The sequence below is a fragment of the Myotis myotis genome, unplaced genomic scaffold, assembly GCF_014108235.1.
Source record: "Myotis myotis isolate mMyoMyo1 unplaced genomic scaffold, mMyoMyo1.p scaffold_m19_p_3, whole genome shotgun sequence".
Classification (NCBI taxonomy): domain Eukaryota; kingdom Metazoa; phylum Chordata; class Mammalia; order Chiroptera; family Vespertilionidae; genus Myotis; species Myotis myotis.
Genome location: NW_023416335.1, coordinates 199,534,699 through 199,554,505, shown reverse-complemented (window position 1 = coordinate 199,554,505; position 19,807 = coordinate 199,534,699). Strand labels below are relative to the sequence as shown.

At 40.0% G+C, this 19,807-nt stretch overlaps 1 protein-coding gene across 6 annotated transcripts in view; it reads left to right on the top strand.

The window, feature by feature from the left end:
- The first annotated feature begins 1,791 nt into the window (after nt 1-1,791).
- IGF1 (insulin like growth factor 1) overlaps nt 1,792-19,807 on the top strand; it is a 70,868-nt gene continuing 52,852 nt past the window's right edge. For 2 of the 6 annotated variants that reach the window (XM_036300016.1, XM_036300013.1), the window contains exons 1-2: nt 3,818-3,946; nt 6,478-6,634. In XM_036300016.1, the coding sequence (XP_036155909.1) occupies nt 3,932-3,946; nt 6,478-6,634 (172 nt within the window). In that variant the 5' untranslated portion in view covers nt 3,818-3,931. Of the gene's footprint in view, nt 2,151-3,084; nt 3,193-3,817; nt 3,947-6,477; nt 6,635-19,807 lie in introns of those variants that run through there. The other 4 variants (XM_036300011.1, XM_036300014.1, XM_036300015.1 and 1 more) reach the window with 4 other exon arrangements.

Below are 19,807 nucleotides of genomic sequence, written 5' to 3'. Positions count from 1 at the left end.
TGCAAAAGCTGAAGAAAAAAAAGAGACTTTAGGTACACCAAGTCATAAATTAAATGCATCAAGAGTATATCATTAAAGGAAGCCTTGAATTTTTCTTAAAGTACAAGAATTTCCCACATACCTGGCCATCTCTTGATGATACTTATTTGTATTCTCTTCAGGTCAAATCGTATCCACTAAAACTTCCCGACCTTGTACCCAAAGCCTCTCATGATCCATCCTTCTCCCCATTCAAGATTTTCAACCGGGTTTCACTTCCCTGTCTTTCCAGAGAATCTGTTCCTCCCCCACCATGTGCACTGTTCATATTTTTAAAAGAGAAGATACCCATCACATGACAGTGATGATTTCCTCTTTGTCTCTGCCACTCAGCTGAGAGCCCTATGGTGCCATGACCATGGTGCATGTAGTTGGGCACATAGTAGGCACTCACTATATGAGGCTGGCTTTGTGCACCATTCAGACGGCATTAATTCTAATAATTTCTAACTTTTCTTCCTGGAAGGTGAACCTTGCTGTAAATTTTTAACTACACAGAAGAATGATCAAACTGAACCCCCTTCTCAAACCAGCCAGGTTTGCCGTTGAGGGCACTGACGCCTGCAATCAACTTTCTATCCACGGGACAACATAAAGTTCCAGACTACGGCTTCCGGCAGACCTCTGTTTTCAGTGGACGCATCAGTATCATCGTGGTCCCTGACAGTCATGAGAGGGGAATGCAGGGTCGAGGTTATTCCCACCGTCCCTGGGCAGCCATGCCTGCTAGACATGCAGGGAAACTGCTATGTCTTATCTTGACTTTCACAACCTTGTTTCATAATCCACTTTCTTATCTATAACCTCACAAAACCAAAGAGAAATCGGTACAAAGTATATTGACGAGCAATCAGAACTTGATTCTCAATGGCAAAGGCAAGGGTTCATTATAAATAGCAAAACAGCTGGCTTGGGCCATGTTGCCAGCCACTCATCCAGTGGAGGGATTTGAATGACATCATAACTCTTGAGAGGGCATTGCTATCCAGCTGGTGTTATTTAGAACACACAAACACTGGAGAAAGAAAACACACACAGAGAGAGAGAGAGAGAGAGAGAGAGAGAGAGAGAGAGAGAGAGAGAGAGAGAGAGAGAGAGAGTTATGCAGAAAAATATGAACAATGGGAAAATAGCTTGTCCTTTCCCCTGGTGGTGGTGGTGGGGACGGGGAGGGGGGTGATAGGCAGCCTAGTAGAAGAAGGAAAAAAAAAGATTTTATTTTTTTCAGTTGGCTTTACAGCTCAGCAAAGTCTTTGCCCTGTCACAGGCAAAAAGCATGAACCGGTGTCTTCCTAAAGGGAGCCAATTGCGACGCTGCCTGCCCCTTTTCTAGGTTCTGGGAAATGAGATCATTTTTCTGGCTTGGCAAGTAGGACAAGGGGTCACCCCAGTGCTGTCTTCCAACCGAGTTTACCTTAGTCATTTCAGGGTTAAAATCGTAGGTTTGCTTGGGGTGTCTTTGCTTCACTCTTTTACTTTGCGTTTGCTAGAATGTAAAATTGCTTGCCCACCTGCCACATACCCTCCTTTAATACTGGTAAGGTGTATTAACAGATGTGCGTCTTCATGCCCAGGAGAAAGTTAATCAGAGAACAGATCCTCTTCTCCTATAGTAGCATCAATATTTTTAATATCTGCTCACCCTGTCACTAACACACCTTCTTTTAAGAGAAAAAAAAAATGCTTCTGTGCTCTAGTTTTAAAATGCAAAGGTATGATGTTATTTGTCACCATGCCCAAAAAAGTCCTTACTCGATAACTTTGCCAGAAGAGGGAGAGAGAGAGAAGGCAAATGTTCCCCCAGCTGTTTCCTGTCTACAGTGTCTGTGTTTTGTAGATAAATGTGAGGATTTTCTCTAAATCCCTCTTCTGTTTGCTAAACCTCACTGTCACTGCTAAATTCAGAGCAGATAGAGCCTGCGCAATGGAATAAAGTCCTCAAAATTGAAATGTGACATTGCTCTCAACATCTCCCATCTCTCTGGATTTCTTCTTGCCTCATTATTCCTGCTAACCAATTCATTTCCAGACTTTGCACTTCACAAGCAATGGGAAAAGTCAGCAGTCTTCCAACCCAATTATTTAAGTGCTGCTTTTGTGATTCCTTGAAGGTAAATATTTCTTACTCTTTGAAATCATTGGGGGATTTGCTTTTATTTGTGTACTGCTTGCTTCTTCCTAGAAATGTTATTCACTTTAGAATTTTCATTGTTTCGGAACTGGGAGTTATTTATAAATTGCTGAATGTGCAATTCTGTGGGATTTGAAAAGATAGCTCCGGGAGATAGATGCCTTTACACAGAGATATGTATGAGTAGAAACGATTGCAAGGTACTTATGCTAAATCCTCCACTTTGCCGGGGTTCAGTGGTGTCTTTAGAGAAGAGTCCTTTAAATCCTGTCTATGGTTAAGGGCTATCGAGAGTGGATATGAACTTGGGAATTTTTTTTTTGCAGGTGCAGATGTTTAATTTAAGAAATTGTTCTTACGTATATATGAGTGTGTGTGTGTGTGTGTGTGTGTGTGTGTGTGTGTGTGTGTGTGTGTAACTTGTCAGGATTTTTATTATAAGGCATGCCACATACAGAGAATTACATTTTAGATGATATTAAATCTTTTAAATATGACCTTTGAAACTAAGGTCCCGGAACTCTCTGCACTTCTGCCCAGAAAGTCCAAGTTAGAGAGGAGTTTAATTTGCTCTTGAAAAAGAACTTGACAACTCTTGCTGAACTTGCATATTCATATAATTTAAATAAATGCATACTGTATATGGGAAGCAGAAACTTTCTACTAACTGTCCAAGTTTTCTGGTTTAAAGAGGACTTTCTCGGGCAACGTTTGGGCTTGGGGGGTTGTGTGGTAAAACTCTGACTTTACACTCGGTGCTGCAAAGTCTCGTTAGGTCAATTTGGGTGCCACCGTCCGTGCCGCGACTTCTCGTTTCCAATCACTGGCCCCAGTTCAAATTTCCATTCTCAGCAAAATTATATCCTTCAAGGCATGTGTTTTTCCAATTTGCAAGCACTTTTAAGCTGCTGTCACTGGTTCCCGATGAAATTGCCTGAGGTCTCAATTCATAAAATGTCCCTGCTCCTGGGTACTGCATTCATTTGCTGCTTTCAAATACTCCACTGCCGGGACTTTTCTGAGTAAGTGGCTTAAGAGTTAAGGATCCATCCTTGTCCGGGCACCTGATTCTGCTGCCCTTGAGATGCCAAGATACAGGCTGGCTACTTTGCTTTTAAAAGAAATCAAGTCAACATACGTATATGCTATGTGGTCTGACAGGTGGGGGATTTGTCTCCCAACAAGAGGCCGTTGAGTGTTATGTCTGCCTTAATTACAAGTTTGGAAAACTGTCTCCAAATGAACTTTCCCTGCTGTGTATGCTGAACTTTTCAAAAGCAGAGCTAGCAATAAGTTGTTCCTTTTTCCTGCATTTGGGGCAGGAAGTGGTTTGAGGGAGGTGAGTGGTCTTTCAGATGTCATTCAGGGAGTAAAGATGTCCTGTCTGGAGGCAGAACTCACAAGGTGATGGATTGTACTCTGAGTCTCAAGACATTTTCCAAGTGTTTGAGTCAGAGGGGAGATGGTAAGGGAGAGGGCTGGAGCCTGGGTCACTGTCTGGGGTACAATGGAAATTGGTATCTTGATTGAAGGGAAAAGATTGACTCAAATCCAAGCTGTATAATTTGTTCATTGTTTGAATGGACAAAAGGCAGTTTACCCAGACTCATAGCATACCTGCTTGGGTGTCCAAATGTAACTAGATGCTTTCACAAACCCCACCCACAAAGCAGCACATGTTTTTAAGTCCTCAGTTTTCTATTCACATCAGCCTCATAATACTCAACCTGACCTGCTGTAAAAGATCTGGAACAAACAAAAATGGTTACACCTACAGTGAGTATTTTCTTATGACTATTGCCCTCAAATTCTGCTAGGCATTTTCATTGTAGCCCAGACATCTGGAATCAATTGATATTCCATTGATTTAAGATAAAAAGAAAAGTCTTTTAAATTTTGGATTTGTGGGGGATTTTTGAGAAAGAGTGTTCTGATATTTTTTCTTCCTCTTTTTTCTCTTCTCTTTCTGGTTCTTCCTTCCTTTCTATCATATTTTTCCTTTCTCTTCATTTCTTTTGTGTTTGGCAAAACAAAAGGCCAAGGGAATGATGAACATATGGGGCCACTTGTTTCAACCTTTTAACTCCTAAACAAGTTCATTATTGTTTTCTGTTTGGGGGCACATAATGTGATAAATTCTTTGGTTCTTCGTGGGTGTACTGAACTGTTTTTGTGAACTAAAGGAACATGCATTAAAGGTTCTATCTTGTCCTAGAACTGTAAGTGCTGACATTTATCTGACAATATAATTAAGGAAAAGAGAAAAAGCTGTAAAAAAATCTTAAATTCTTAAATGCTAGAGATTTATATGTATTGCTGGGCTTAAATGTGTTATACCAGAAATAACTATTTAAAATATAGTTTTGACATCTACTTATGTTATCAGTTCACTAAGGCTGTAAGCTAAGTACCTTTTCCCCTGAATTACATGACAACTGAAGAACTCAAAGGCATCTATAATTGAAAGTGCTTGGCTTTGAGCATTACTATGGAGAAATAAGGTTGATAGCATAAGGATACATCCTAGAACTGACCCATTGCCAGAGTGTGGGTATATTCTGTAAGATCAATTACAAGTAGCTTTTTTGAAAGGGCAATGAAGTACAGTTGAATTGGTTTTGTTGAGGTTTCCACTGGAAATATTGAAGGGGAAAAGCCCCACTAATTATTTTATAACTAAGGAAAATGAGGATTGGTTGATGATTTGTTTCTAGCAGTCTCAGTGGTTTGGGCTTCATGTGTGTGGAGGGTTTCCATAAGACTCCAGTAGAGTCCTATTGAGAAAATGGAAGAAATGTTCAATTGTGCTTTTACCTCCTCTTCTATTTTATGCCCATTACTTATGATGATTTGCAAATAGAAGGTGTTTTTTGTAGTCAACTGTTTAACAAGAGTCCAAGGTTCTCCCCACCCCCAATTTCTGAGCTGAAGGTCTGGCTACCAACATGGAAATCTTCATTAAAAGGATGGGGCACACTTTTCCACTGATGTGGAAGCATTGAATGGAGAGTGCATGGAGAGCAAGGAGCATGGCACAAAATCAATGACTTGAGTCTGTTGCTCCAAAAGTGATAGGGTTGAATGGACCTGCCACTACTAGGAGGTTCCAAAGAGGCTCTTTTTATCCTAATAGCTTCCAGTCTAACTCCATGACCTTTAACAGGGTCTTTCACTTAACCTATTCTGATGACTCTTCCAATGCTGTTGAAAGTAGATGCATCTAAGAAGGGGGAAGCTGCTCGCTTTGGGAGCCTTCCTGGAAGAAACCACAGCTTTGTGCCACAAGTAGTAATATGGAAACACTTAATGATCACCTTAGCCTTGTTTCTTCTACTGAGAGTGAGGATGGAGCTGTGAGCCACAGGAATTCTGCCTCTGGCAGGGCTGCCACTTGGCTGTCTGTCACTGCGAAGTGAAGCCAACCAGGGGTCCCTCAGTATATTTTGCTATAAAATTTATCCAGTGTCATGTAAGTCCCTCCAAGAGGTGAAGTCAGAATTCCTGGGACTTTAAAAAAAAAAAAAAAAGCTTTTGTAGGTTTTGAGCTTGGTGCCCTGTTCATGGAAAGCATTCTCTACACATTCTCTACACGTGTTGATGTGATATTGAGCTTGACACAAAGGGCTTTAGCATGCAGAAAGAGTAGGGTCTACTTAGCAAGAGCCAATTTCATTCCTAAATCCTCACATTTTTTCTTGTTTCTGTTTTTTATATTCCCACTTGTGGTTGTGTTAACTTCTGTAGGTAAGATATCCCCCAGGTAAGAAATCTCTCTCTCTCTCTCTCTTTCTCTCTCTCTCAATCTTAAGTGAAAAAAAGAAAAACTCTATAATGATATATAGTATTTTTATAAGCCACAGTAAGTTCTTTTTAATCAGTAGCTAGGGAAGGATGTTCTGGTTAATTTAATACTCTCGTCAATAATGAATGCATATGCTATCTGTGGATGGCCTGTCTTTAGAGAATGTAAATTAATAAAACATATTTGGAACCAAATCTGGACTGAGCACATTTAACTTTTGATAATTCAAAAGGTTTCAGAACCCATAAAGAAGGGGTCCTTGGAGGACTTCTCCAAGGTTTCCTAGTAGCAAAGGGATTACACACAGGTCATTTGGTGTCCAGATGTGCTCAGCTCAGGCCACCCTGTGGTCTCTCGTGCACGCTGTTGCCCTTCTGTGCAGGGTGGTTCTGATTCATGACAGTGATGGAATGTGTGTGGGGGGGTCAGTTCACCCTTGCCCCACCCCCAATCCTCTTGCAAGGACCCAGGAGGAAACATGACCCTCCTTCTGTTTCCTCGGCAGGTAAAGGTGCACATCATGTCGTCCTCCCACCTCTTCTACCTGGCCCTGTGCTTGCTCACCTTCACCAGCTCCGTCACAGCTGGACCGGAGACACTCTGCGGGGCTGAGCTGGTGGACGCTCTTCAGTTCGTGTGTGGAGACAGGGGCTTTTATTTCAGTAAGTAGCCCTCCCTCTCACAGCTCTGTGGATTTACAACCACAAAGAGTGTGTGAAGAACTGAATGACTGCCCGTGGCAGGCAGCCACCCTCAGCCTGCGATTCCTCACCTTTAAGTAAGCCTAGTGTTTCAGTGGGGCTGTGGCAGGTTTTGTAGATTTCAAATGGAATTTTCCTCCTTAGCAGTTTGTCTTTTAACTATTTCCTGATGGGCACTCAGGCAACTATTATGCTTTTCCCTCACCATTCCCATTCCCTTCAGTGAAGGGAGGGGACAGAATGGCCCTCAGGGATTGAGGTTTTTGTTCTCTACACCTTTGTGTGCACATATAAGCATATGGAAACATGTAGACCTGTTTGAAGTGCCAAGAAATTTGGAGCAAAATAATAAGGTGGACTTGGAAAAAAATTAAGAGGGCACATCCCATGTCTCCATGCTACATGAAATCTCCAGGAACAGACAGAGGTTGAACTTCCCTGAAAGGCATGTTTGCAAATACACAGGCTCTTTTAAATGCAAACAGAAATGCCAGGTTCATTTGCCCTCTACACAAATTGACCTTGAGTTTTTGTTTATTGCCTTCCTTTGGCACAGCCTTTTTCTGCGGCTCTCCAGTGATATCACCATCTGGAAAGGGGTTTCTGACAAGTGTGGGGTTACTTATTCCACATGGAGGTCTCAGGTGATTAAAAAGTCGACAGTCAATGAAAAGTAGACGGCCAAGTCAACGCTTGCAAATAATAAGCACAAACAAAAGTCGGTGCTGCCTGAGGGAACTCATCACTTAAAGAATCTATGCCAGAAGCTTGTACATTACAGTACAGTGAAATCTAATGCCAGATGTTCATTCTGTATAATTTTTTTTTTTTTTGGAATTTTGGAGAGTTCCAGAAAACTGACGCTCAGGTCCTCGGTGAGCATGAATCATTCTTAGAGCTTCATATCGCTCAAGTGTAGACAGCTTTCCTCAGTCACCCACTAAGTTTTGAATAGCTCCCGGATTGACTCACACATTTCAAGTCTTTCTCATCTTCTTCCCGGGGAAGGTGGTGGGTGTGGGGAAGGGGCGTAGGAGGGGCGCTGGGACAGGGGTCCATATATAGGTTTCTGGGGTGGATGGGTGGAGGGATGGGAAGGAAGAGGCTGAAAGGAGGACTGATGATCTGTACACATTGTGGATTTGGCAACAAATAGAATTTAAACAACTAGTGACAGAGAATGAGATGTGCTTTCTACTATTTGAATGGGCAAAATCCCACTCTGTTTCCAGCCAATACTTTAATTGAGCTAATTCATCTATTTCTCTGGCAATAACGTGATTCTGTCCAGCTCTTGGTTGCAGTGCAGATGAATGAGTTCACCAGGTGGGTTCTTATCAAGCAGCAGACTTGTTTTACAAAAGGCAAATGTGTCACATCAACTTCCGTCAGCAAAGGGTTGTCATTAATCTTTACAGTGCTGCTACTGGTCCACATTAAAAATGAATAAGTAACCCTCACTTATTATGCCCAAGAGGATTTCTCTTGCCTTGATAATCCATTTGTGTAGTTTCCTTTGATCCAGTTCACCAGGTGATTACCAAGCCTACAAGTGTTTTCTGTTATGTGCCAGGTTGAAGTGTCCTGTTCAACATGATATGCTCCAGGATTTCCATGCACAGTGCATGGAAACTGGATCCTCCAATGACGATGATGGTAAAATGAGAATAGAAAGAATGATTTCATCCCAAGTAACCCCATGGTACATATATATGTTCACACTGACACTTAAGAGTATTGAACAACTATGATGGAAACCAATTTCAAGGCACTGAAAGGATTCTTTTATTATTACTACAATAATCCAATTTAAGCAAATGCTTTGAAATTGAAAAGGGCACATTAATCTATGGCAACTCTTGATGTTTTGAGTATGACTTTGAAAAGGAAGGTGTTTTATAAATTGTGTATTATTATCGTCAGCGTTGTCATTGAGAGTCTATGTTTCATAAGTTCTGCTTTATACAATTCTGTGGCTTATGTAAATCTTTTCCCTGATGTCGACCCTCATGCACAAAAGTATTCTTATTAACTTTCTACTCAACTGGATAATCCTGTTTGCCCAAGAGAAGTTAGCCCATTTAAATCCTTTAACTCAAAACATTGATGGAACATCTGCTCTGTGTAAGATCCTATACCAGTCATCAATGAGACCTAGAAACAAATGAGAGAGATTGACTTTGCCTTCAAAGAATTCACAGTCTAGTCACTAGTTGGGAGGTTAAAAAATGCACATAAGTATTATCAAGTGTCATAAGAGAAAAATAACTGTGGGAGATTAGATTAGAATCATTTATACTTTTCCTGACTATGTTGTCCCATTTTTGAAATCACCTAACCAGGATTTACCCTCTTAATGGGCTCCTTGATGTGAAATACTATATTTATTTACCATGAAATCCTAGTACCTCACTCAATGCCTGGCTACTATAGTAGTGGCTCATATTTGTTGAACTGACAGGATTGAATTGAGTTGAATTGAATCCAGTTGAATAAAATGGAATTACTTGTTTGAGATCTTAGTCTTCAACACCATCAAGAATTAGGTTTATCAAGTACTTTGGACAATTCTCACCTCATATTTATGTAGCTATTTGAAAAAACTGTTACTTTTTTTAAAAAATGAATGAAATATATACTAACAAACTTATGGCTGCATTCTAGTTATCCCCCAAGCTACAATGATAGTCTATTTTGTGTCTGAGCCGATTATTCTTACAGGCATTAACTGTTGTCAACAAATTTTATTTAGTTTCATGTTTGTCCCCTGGGATTTACTGTGTGTGGAGAAGTCAGCTCTAAGCATTTATAGTCTTTGAAATCTTATTAGAACAAAGCAGTCTTTTCCACCTCCATCCCCTGTAAATTGACTCTTACTATTTTTTACCCCTATTTTCAAAGTTTTACTGTGGCTGCGCCTTGTACCTTAAGCTGCTTGAAGACCCATTTTGAAAGTATAATTTTTTTTTTAGTAGTGAAAGGAAGTTTTTTATCTTAGTGTGAAATTCAAACATCTGAAAGAAAACTGCCTCCATATCTATCTTTTTTGTTGGGCCAGAATGTTTAACAAGGAAAGATTTTTTTTTAACCTTATTAGAAACACAACTGAATAAAATTTTCTGTCATGCTAATTTTGTATAGATTTGGCCCAGTGTTGTGAATGAGCTCATATTTCTCTACAAGCCCCAGTCCCACTACAGCACTGTGGAAAACAACTATCTAGATTATCTTTTTTGTAAGCATCTTCCCAGCTAAATGAAACACTTCCTCTATAATTAATGCAGCTTCCCCAGACATTTTCTGAAATGAAAGTTCCAGTGAAGAGCTAATTACTGATTCTTCCCTATGCATCAGAGTAAGAGAGTGTATCAGCCAGTCTTGTGTGCTCATAGTCCTATGAGAAAAATGGTGGCTTAATAGAGGTGGCACACTGAAAAACAGCTAGCTGTTATCTTACCAGATTGATGGAGCTTTCACAGAAGGTGGTTTGTTATAACCTTATTTTTTGTGGAACTGCAAGAGGAAACGAGCTTCCAGTGAAATAGGAAACATTAAGTTTACTATAGACATAATTTTTGAGAGCCATTAACCATTTTAACATGTTCTTCAAGGGCTTGTTGAATTTCTCTCCTTGGAGAGAATTCAAAAATATTGATGGACAACCAACCATCTTGGATGGTTTCAATTAACAGCAGCTAAAAGAAAGTGAGTTTCTGGGGTCCTTTTTAGTTTTAGTAGTCTATAAACAATCCCTTAAATAAATTGTATATGCTTTACCTCGGCAGTCTGGAAAAAAACAGAGAAGTAAATCAATTAGAAAAGAAAGTTGGTTACCCTTTCAGATCTTCCAGATTTATAGCTTTTATAAAACGTACTTCCAATGCATAGTTATTAAGAACAGATCTGAATAAACAAATGGTATTCTTTGTGTGTTAAAACATACTGCTTATATAGAGTTCACGTGAAACTTTGCCATGAATTTCATTGTTATTGATTGAAACAACCTTCCTCCATCTAGGTTATTATTATTAACTCAAGTTTCTTTCATTTGAAATATTGTGCTCAGAAAACTGCTCCCAGACCTGTCACTCATTAGTTGTAAGATTTTGGCAAACACTTAAACTTCTTGGGTTGAAATGTCCTTGTCTATAAAACAAGGAGATTTTGTTAAAGTAAATGACCTCTTCCAACTTTAACAGACTCATAGTCTAGGTTGTAATTAACAAAGATTTGGCACTACTCAAGAAAGGTGGGCCTTGGGTTTAAGTAGTGACCAAAGAATCTTTCATCTCCTTTATCTTCTTTAGATTCTGTCTGTTCCCTAAGAGAAGATTACGCCCACTTAAAGAAAAAAGAACCACATTCTTTTTGTTGTTGTTGTTTAAGTTGGTTTTCAACCCCTCAGAGAATATATACAGCTCATCTGGTCAAAGGAACACATACCTCATGAAAGAAAGTAGATTGTCATTTTCCTTTGCTGGGAAAGACCAACAGAGTCTGTCTCATCTACATTTTTCTCACTCTCTTGGACATGATGGGGACAAGTGAGGTCAGATTTTAGCTGTCCTTTATTGAATTAGAAGGAGAAAATAAGAATCTGTAGCCTTCTAAACCTTGACCAAAAGTTTTCCCCCAGCCTATTGATACTGCCTTCCAAGTAAAGCAGAGATGGTACAATTTGGGTCATTCAAAGATATAGTCACCCAATTTACTTAGCATTGCTTGAGTAGGGCTGGATTTATGCTGCGCCTTGGCATTTTTTGGCTTGGTACCTCGCAGGTCACCAGTCATGCATTTGTATGACAGCTGGTCAAAGTTAGTCCAGTCATTGACTATAAAAAACTCTTCTCTTTGAAACTGATTGGCATATGTAGGGTTTGAGCTTAATGCCCTGACCTCATCATTAGTGCCACTAAGCTAATAAGCCACAGATATTCTTAAGAAAAACAATGTTTTTTATATTGACCCTAAGTAGTTGCTACTACTCTTTAAATATGTCTAGTGACATATTTAAGGACCAAGGAACCACTATGAAAGTGATGGTCTATGCAAAATTAGAAAATAATTTCCATTTTTATGACATTTCAATGCTCTCAAGACCATCTCATCCCTGATAGAAAATTATAAGAAGAAAAAGAGTGAAGGGTCCAACACCAAGAATATGGTCTCTATTGCCAAGAATCCAGGGTTTGAATACCACCTCTGTAGCTTATTTGGGGATGACCCTGAACAAATTACTTAACCTCTTTGTTCCTCAACTTCCTCATCTGTGACATGGGACCTGCTTCATGGAACTGATGTAAGGGTTTAAAAAGTTAATACATTAGAACATATTAACTTAGAATTTTTCTTGGCATATGGTAAGCACCATACACATGATACTTATTTGTTCTGTTCTGGGATTAGTTGCAGAGCCTGTTGCAAAGGTTGAGGTATCTGAACAGCCAATTTATTATGCACTCATTTTCTTTCCTTAGGCGCAGCTTATATAACCTATTAATAGCAGAAACAGTTATATAGTAGGGTCACTAACAAGAAAAATGTCTTATGCTTGACTAGTATAGTTACTTTTTCAAAATTCAGTAGTATCAGCTCTCTCAATTTATCTATACCTCAGTCTTGGAAGGCAAGCATTGTTGCTTCCTTGGACAAATGTGAAATGCGAGACACTGAGATTTTGTCATTTACCTCACTGGATGGATCCAGAACCAAAGCTAAGGTCTCTTGTCTCCAAAAAGCATGTTCATCTGGCCATTCATAATGTATAGAGGCCCAAAGTGTTGGAGCAAAGGGAGACGCTTCCAAAATCCCAGTCTTTTGAGAAATGAAGAACAAGAACCCCTGGGTGACTAGCTGACTTTGAACACTTCTTTGAAAGGAGGCATGAGGAAGATATCCATGTAATTTCACCTTCTAGAAAATGTTAGGAAATAACAATTTCCTCAAGGTGCACAAGAAAAGTCTTCTTTGATGAAAGGCTGTTCCTGTTCAAGAGCCTTCCCAGACTGGATTATTGAACTCCACTCAGACTGAACACTATAGTTCACCTATATGCAATATGATCTGGGGGAGTCCCTCCTCAGGCCAACTTCAAGTCTTCCTCTTCCTCTGCCAGCAAACCTCAACTTTTCATTTTTTGCAATTATTAGTTCTTTTGGTTCTTCTCAAATACTTACTGGAGAAGAGCTAATTATTTGGACCAAGGACCTTTTTCAGGGTGCCATGAGAGAGGGGGTAAGGGAGAGGTGGTCACAAGGCATTATCATCTTGATAGTGTTCCAGGCAGAAAGAGACTTCCCCAACTTAACCATGAAATGAGTAGTGGGAGCTGCAAAGTTGGATACCTGTGCAGGTATCACGCAACCAGTTGTTTGTGGACCATGGATATTGGAATGTCTTGATCTTCAGTGGCTGGTAGGTTAGACATTTTGGATCCAAAAGAGAGTTTGGGTGTTCTTTGAATTCTCTGGGTCTTTGTAGACCTTATCCAGACATCATACACCATGCCAGCATTCCTCGAGGCCTCGGTGAAGAGCCCATCTCATCCCTCTAGCAGACTTCTTTCTGATTTCACAGCCCATACAAAGAATCAGACACACTAAAAACAGGCACAAGATCTCCCAAGGAGATTTCTCATTGTTCTCAACAACAATGGACTACAAAGCCTTTGTTCTTTTTTGCAGCCAGGCATCTTTAGCAACCAGGGTGGCAAAAAATAGGTTTGCACTGAGCTGCTGCCCTGGCAAAGTTCCATCCTACACCTCTGGGTGAGACATCAGCAGGCTCTGACATCATAAAGCATTACTTTTGGTTGCCTGGAAAGTTCAAATCCTCAGGCCTTATTAGCTGTTAGATGAAGGCGATGACAACCCAGCATTTTGTTTGTCTTTATCTATATGCGAGATCATGTTTAAAACATAGCAAAGAGCTGTTATTTGACATGCAATTCCTTAACTGCAGTAAGCTGTAGGCCTATTTAATGCATTGTTTAGTCTCACATTGGCTAAAGCTACTTAAAGAAGCACTTGGCAAGCTCTGGCTTTTCATTCTTGGCATAGCTGCCCCTCTTACTTTTTCACTGAACCCTGAATACCGAGAAAAACCCTTCACTTACTTTGCATCTGGCATATTGCTTTATGTAATTGGCCAGAACTTTTGCACATGGCCCTCTGCATTTGTCCTAGGGTAATTGATGGCTTTGCAATATTTGATCAGCAGCCGCATGGACACGAAGAGAAATTGTGCAACCAGAGGAAACCACACAGTCTTTTAAATTAAAACATTTTACATTAAACATTCAGCCATTCTGCAGGGATAAGAGTTTATATGCCCCCCCAAAAGTGCATGGTGAAGACCCTGGAAGACACCCAAGAACCTGATCATTGATTAAGTATCCATTTCTGTACTATCTCCCTCATAAAACTACCTCATTGTTCAAAGGAAATAACCTGGAAAACTGCTACAAGCCCTTGAAAAATAATCTAGTCAAACACCAAGAATGAAACACAGATAGAAGTGACAGATCCAAGGTCGCACTGCTAACTAGTGGCAGAGGCAGAAGGAGATATTGTCAGTTCTGTTTTCTGATTCCAGTGCAGTGTTCTGCCTTTAGTAGCAATGAAGCCTGCCTATGTCAAAGTCACCTGATATGGTAAAATGATCAGGAGGGGCCTCCAATCAAGCTCATCCAAATGAATGTAGGTTTTGGTGCCTCTCTCAATCCAATAAACTCACCTGAGACTTCAGTTAACACTTTTGTTCTGTGCTGTAGAAATTCGTACAAACTGAAGTGACTCCCTACCTGTTACCTATACTGTGCTCAAAGCCCTCAGATGTGCTTCAGGCCTTCCAAGTCCACTTCAGGTCATAACTTGGAGTGTTATTATATCTTATACTACTCTGACTCTGGTCACTCTCTCCAATGTCAACTTGGGTAAAACTGCTTTGGAATGACTTAGCAAAGCTGTGCTCCTGGAAAATCTGAAACAATCTGACCAGTTGTTGGATCAGCTTTTTTTTTTTTTTTCTGGAGATTTCTCCGACAGCCCCAAGCCAAAAAATATTTACACCTGATTTTTTTTTTTTTTTTTTTTTGCAATCTTCCAAGCAAATACTCTTTGAATATCTTCAGACTTCCTTCTTTCATCTGTGGTCTTTATGAGGCAGTAGAGAGGCTGTCGGAGGGGTCTTTTGAAACTTTGCAAATGTGTTAGTCACAGAATCCGATCTGTGAGTATTGCTGGGGAGATGGTAGCACCTCTGTGCCATTTACCCTGATGAAATGGGTCTTTCATCAGAGGGAAGTGATTAAGAAAGTCTGCCCTGAGCCAATCCACACGCAGCCAATTCCTGATTATCTTTGAAACTGGGGAAAGGAGCACAGAGAGTTAGAACTCTCGATTTAAAAGATTTGGGGACACTACCGATTTCAGCCCCCTCGCCTCCTTCCTCCCTATCCCCAGCCTCAGCCTCTTTGTGAGACCAAATAGCAGGCTTTTAAATCATACTTTGTTTTCCAACTCCCCCACTTGCCTCTCCCAGCACTGCCGTTAGCAACACAGTTTCTCAATCTCAATACTATTGACATTTGAAGGCAGATCATTTCTGTTGGGGGAGGGAGGTTGTCCTGCACTTTTTGGAAATTTAGCACCATACTTGGCTTCTACCCTCTAGATGCCAGTAGCCCCCTCCTCCCAGTCGAGACAATAATAATAATTAAAAAAAAGCCTTCAGACATTGCCACATGTCTCTGGGTTTGGAGGGAGGGAAAATCACCCCTCACTGAGAACTACTGGACTAGAGAAGTCTCTGGAAGAGAAGTGACTAGGGATATGGAAAGCCATGAGTGAAACAAGCAACACAAATGAATGATCCATCATTGGTTCATCAGGAGTTTGTGGGCACTGCCCAGAGTAAGCAATGAGAAGAGTGATTGTAGTTTTGAAAGATTTTCTCTGAAAAAATAAAAATCTCTTCCTATAGGCTAAATAAAAGGTGTTTACAGGCCTTCCCTTTCGCCTTATGGCCATGAAACTCATTTATGTTGGTAACAGGAGTAAAGGGAGACAGAAATGGTACAGAGCAGACCTGTGTGCTTAGAACTTTGCGACCATCTGGAACAAATTAAAGAGAAGCTGGTTATCTTTGTGACCTCAGCGTTTGTGGCCATTCTCTTCTTGGTCATATAATAAATCAACTCTCAATTCCTCACAAGTGAAGAAGCCTGGTTGAGAGATAGCGGCCACAATTTTTCTCCTTCGTTCTTGTGTTTTTCCTACCTCAGTATCGCCACAGTCGTTTTATTGCCCATAAGCAGTCCCACCAGAAAGCAGAAAGAGAAGATGAAAGTATTAATTTGGAAATCATAAGTTCTATGTTTGGGCCTCACCCAGCTTCCCTACTTAACGGCTTTATGACCTTGGGGCAGTCACTTAATATCCTTGGACCTTATATTCCTCGTTACTAAAATGGGTGTAAAAACATTGCACCTCAGGCTGAACTATAGAAGAGCTTTGGAAACTGAAAGGGCCATCCATATGTGTCACTACTGATGGACTGAATCAAATAGTTTGCCCTGTCCCTCTAATCACTGTCCATAAATTAATTCGGTGGTTTGGCTTCAACCATTAATGACATTGACCCATTAGCTCAATGGTTCTGCAATAATTGCAATCTAGAAAAGTTAATTTGGCAGTGTATCTTCTCAACTTTATTAATGAAAAAGAAAAGCATGTTGGTATTCTCCTATTCATGTATCTGTTTGCATTTAGATGACCCAAGCATTAATTAGCATATCTTCAGAATGCTCACTCAGTGTTACTGCTTATGTCCTCATTGGAAGGAGAAAAAGAGATGGGGCCTATCACTTTACCACACTGAGTGAACTTGCTTAAAAAGTTTGTCTCCGTGAGGTGGTTAGGTAGTCACTGAAGCATCATACACATAGGCAAAAGATTTCTATTCTCCCAAGTAAGCTCTTGGTGATTTCTGCTTAACCTCAAAAAGCAGTGTTCAGCAGGAGAAATGTACTCACTAATCAGAAAAGTATCTTTGCGCTCTCAGGTTGCCCATCTCAACTGCTTCCTTATCACAGCCTGACTTAGAGGAATTGAATTTTTTTGTTTAAGCGTGGTTTGGATGAAATCAATATTGTGAGTTTTATCAGCATGTGGATCAATGACTATTTGACTCTATCCCTGAGGCTTCGCATCTAATGGTTCCCAGAGACACAACATCTGGCACAGCTAAGACACTTCTGAACCACACAATCAAATACCAGTTACTGCTGGTGGGAATTTTCATCCTTTCTATTTTGAGCTCTTTCATAAAAAGAAAGTAAATTTTAAAAATTGTTTCTGACCTCCCTAGAATCCAGTGGTGGGCACTAAAATTCCTTGACTTGATGTTGGAAAAGTTATTCCAAAAGCTATTTTCATCTACCAGTCTCCAGAATATACCCCATGACTTTCCATTTGCTACTGCCACCACTGTGGATCTGAGACTGAAGGTATAGATTTTAAGTCTATTTTATTTGAGTGTCAGCTCTTGAAACCCATTCATGGTTGCCCCAATGAAACTTCTAGATCAACAATAAGCTAATTCTAATCAACAGGGAGTTTTTAAGGGCTACCATAGGAGGCCTCACAAATGGGTTCCACCAATGAAAACTGGTTATGAAAACAGAACCTCCACTCAATTCCTTTATCTTATTTCATCTGAGGCATTCATACTAAAAGAAATAGGGGTAGTCAAGGGAAGGTACTCAACAAATGGTACTACATCCCTGGCAAATAAGCCCAAGGCAGGTATAAGAGATAGAGCACCAGCCCTCAGAGAACACTATGAGAATTGCTCTATTTGCCAAAGAATAATTGAATTAGAGAGCTAGAAAGAACCATATAGAGCAATCTGGTCCAGTGCTCTCGCTTCCCAGATGAAGAAAGCAACGTCCAGAAAAAACATGATGTGCATGAGGTCATAAAGCATGCTGCTGGAAAAGCCAGGGCCACAATTCAGTCACCTCATTCTCAGTGGGACTGAATGCACAGTGGGACACTTTAAACTTAACCTTGAAACTCACATGAAGGTAGTACTAGCAAGCACAGTCCACAAACACAGAGTGAACTGCTATATCATAGTCTCTGGTGTAATCCATCAGGGTAGTCTTTGAAAGCTCAAGCTCTTAACCATTCCTAAAAGCCTTTTTTTCCAATTTCTACCAATTGAATAACATCATCAAGTCCAAATCTGACCAACCTGACTATAGGACTATGGGTTTTCAGAGACCTTAGTAGTTTGATGGATTGGAAGGTTTAAAAAAAGTAATGAGCTAATTATTTTTAGAGTTAATTTTAATTTGAAGTAATGTTAGCTGGTTGACATGTTTATGCATTTTGTATTGTGTGTTAAGTCAAATGCTGCACAAAACAAAAGAAACTGTTGATGCATTATTTGTGTCTCCACATATTCCTGACTTGCTAGTCTTCCACTAAGGTCTTCCATGAAGAAGCTTAAATTTTCCTACATATTTTGAGTTTTATGTTTCTTTCCATTAAAGTTTCCAGCAGTTCATAGACATATTTAGTTTGGCAGAAGGTAGTGGTGACTCATAGAAAGAAGAAATTTGAAAGCAAAGCTACTGAAAATGGATCTAATTTCTTTTTTGGGTAATTTGGGAGCAAGAGATTGATAATTTGTCTAATTTTTCCTGATTTCATCAGCTACCATACTGCCAAATATTTGTTCGATATGGATGCTTTGTTATTCCTGAAACATATAACACATTTCAGCTGCAACTATATATAATATGGTCAAAGGGTAAGACTAGTGTTGGCTCATTTTCTCATTGTTTTTGGCTGGACACCCTCAATCAATGCATATTGAGTAAAAATAGAGGATCATATTGAAACCATTTTCAGCATGTTCCTTCCTATGGATCCAATTCTTTCATGGTGAGTTTGTAAAGCACAGCGAATGTCCCCCGTTACATGGATGGTTATGTTTTTGGCATAGTCTTGACTGCTAGCTAATTGCATTAATATTATAACTCCATTCTCAGTTTGATGTAGTGATGTTTTTGGCTCTCCATAGATATTTGAGGAGCCTGGGTCTAGGGAATCACAGGAAACAACAGATACCTGTTGATTGGTGACTCCACCCATTAAGAGAGAGAACACAAAATAGTCAGGGTTGAACTTTCACTGAAGATTTGGAAAATGTTGTTGGGACCAAACGTGCTTGTGCTCGTTCACAGTATACATGCTGACTCAACTGCATCAAGTCCCAATTCTCTCAAGTTGGTGGAGCCTGTCCTCAGAAGAAATATAGAATTGCTCCAAGGATAACCCCATGGCCTGACCTTCTGTGAACCTAAAATTGGAACTCCTAATTGCTGTGGCTGAAATTTCCAAACCCATCACTGGGGCCAGAAACTGTGATCCAGTCTTAAGATCTTGCCAGTTTCTTTTTCAATCATTACTTTTTTTATTTTTTAAGAATAGCCAAGCAAGAGTCCTTAAAATTATTTTTCTAATTGTACCAAGTGGACAAATGTGTGTCTTATTCATGTCAAATTGTTTCCCTTGTCATGCTCAGCCAGGTTCTAATATTATTTCTTATGACTCTGAGTTGGTTAGTTTCATTAGGGTTGCTATTGGGATTTAAAAGAAATGGTTTTAAGCTAAGCGAAGGAGGTTTCTGTCACCTATTGGAAGGTGAAGGTTAAATTTGAAACTGTTTTTCAAAGAGACAGCTGACTCCCTGGGTGACAGCTTGCACTAGACCTGTTCTGGAACTCAGCACACTCCCCAGCCTGAGCCTGTTAATGAAGGTCAAGTTACCTAAAGGACATGGCTTCAGAAAGACATTCTCCCACAGCAGGACAGGTACGAGGAACAGAGGTCCAGTTGTAATTTCTATTCCTTAATGACATTTTTAAAAAGTGGGGGGGGGAGGACTTTGAACTTGGGAATTAAGGAATCCTGAGTTTACTCAGTGCTTTACCACTAAATAAACTTGATAAATTTGGTGATTGGTCCCATAGGTCTCAAAACCTGTGTCCACTAGAACAATTATATTAAGGTAAAGTAAGACATTCCACTTGTTTTTATAATTTTCCAGGGGGAAAGTAATACA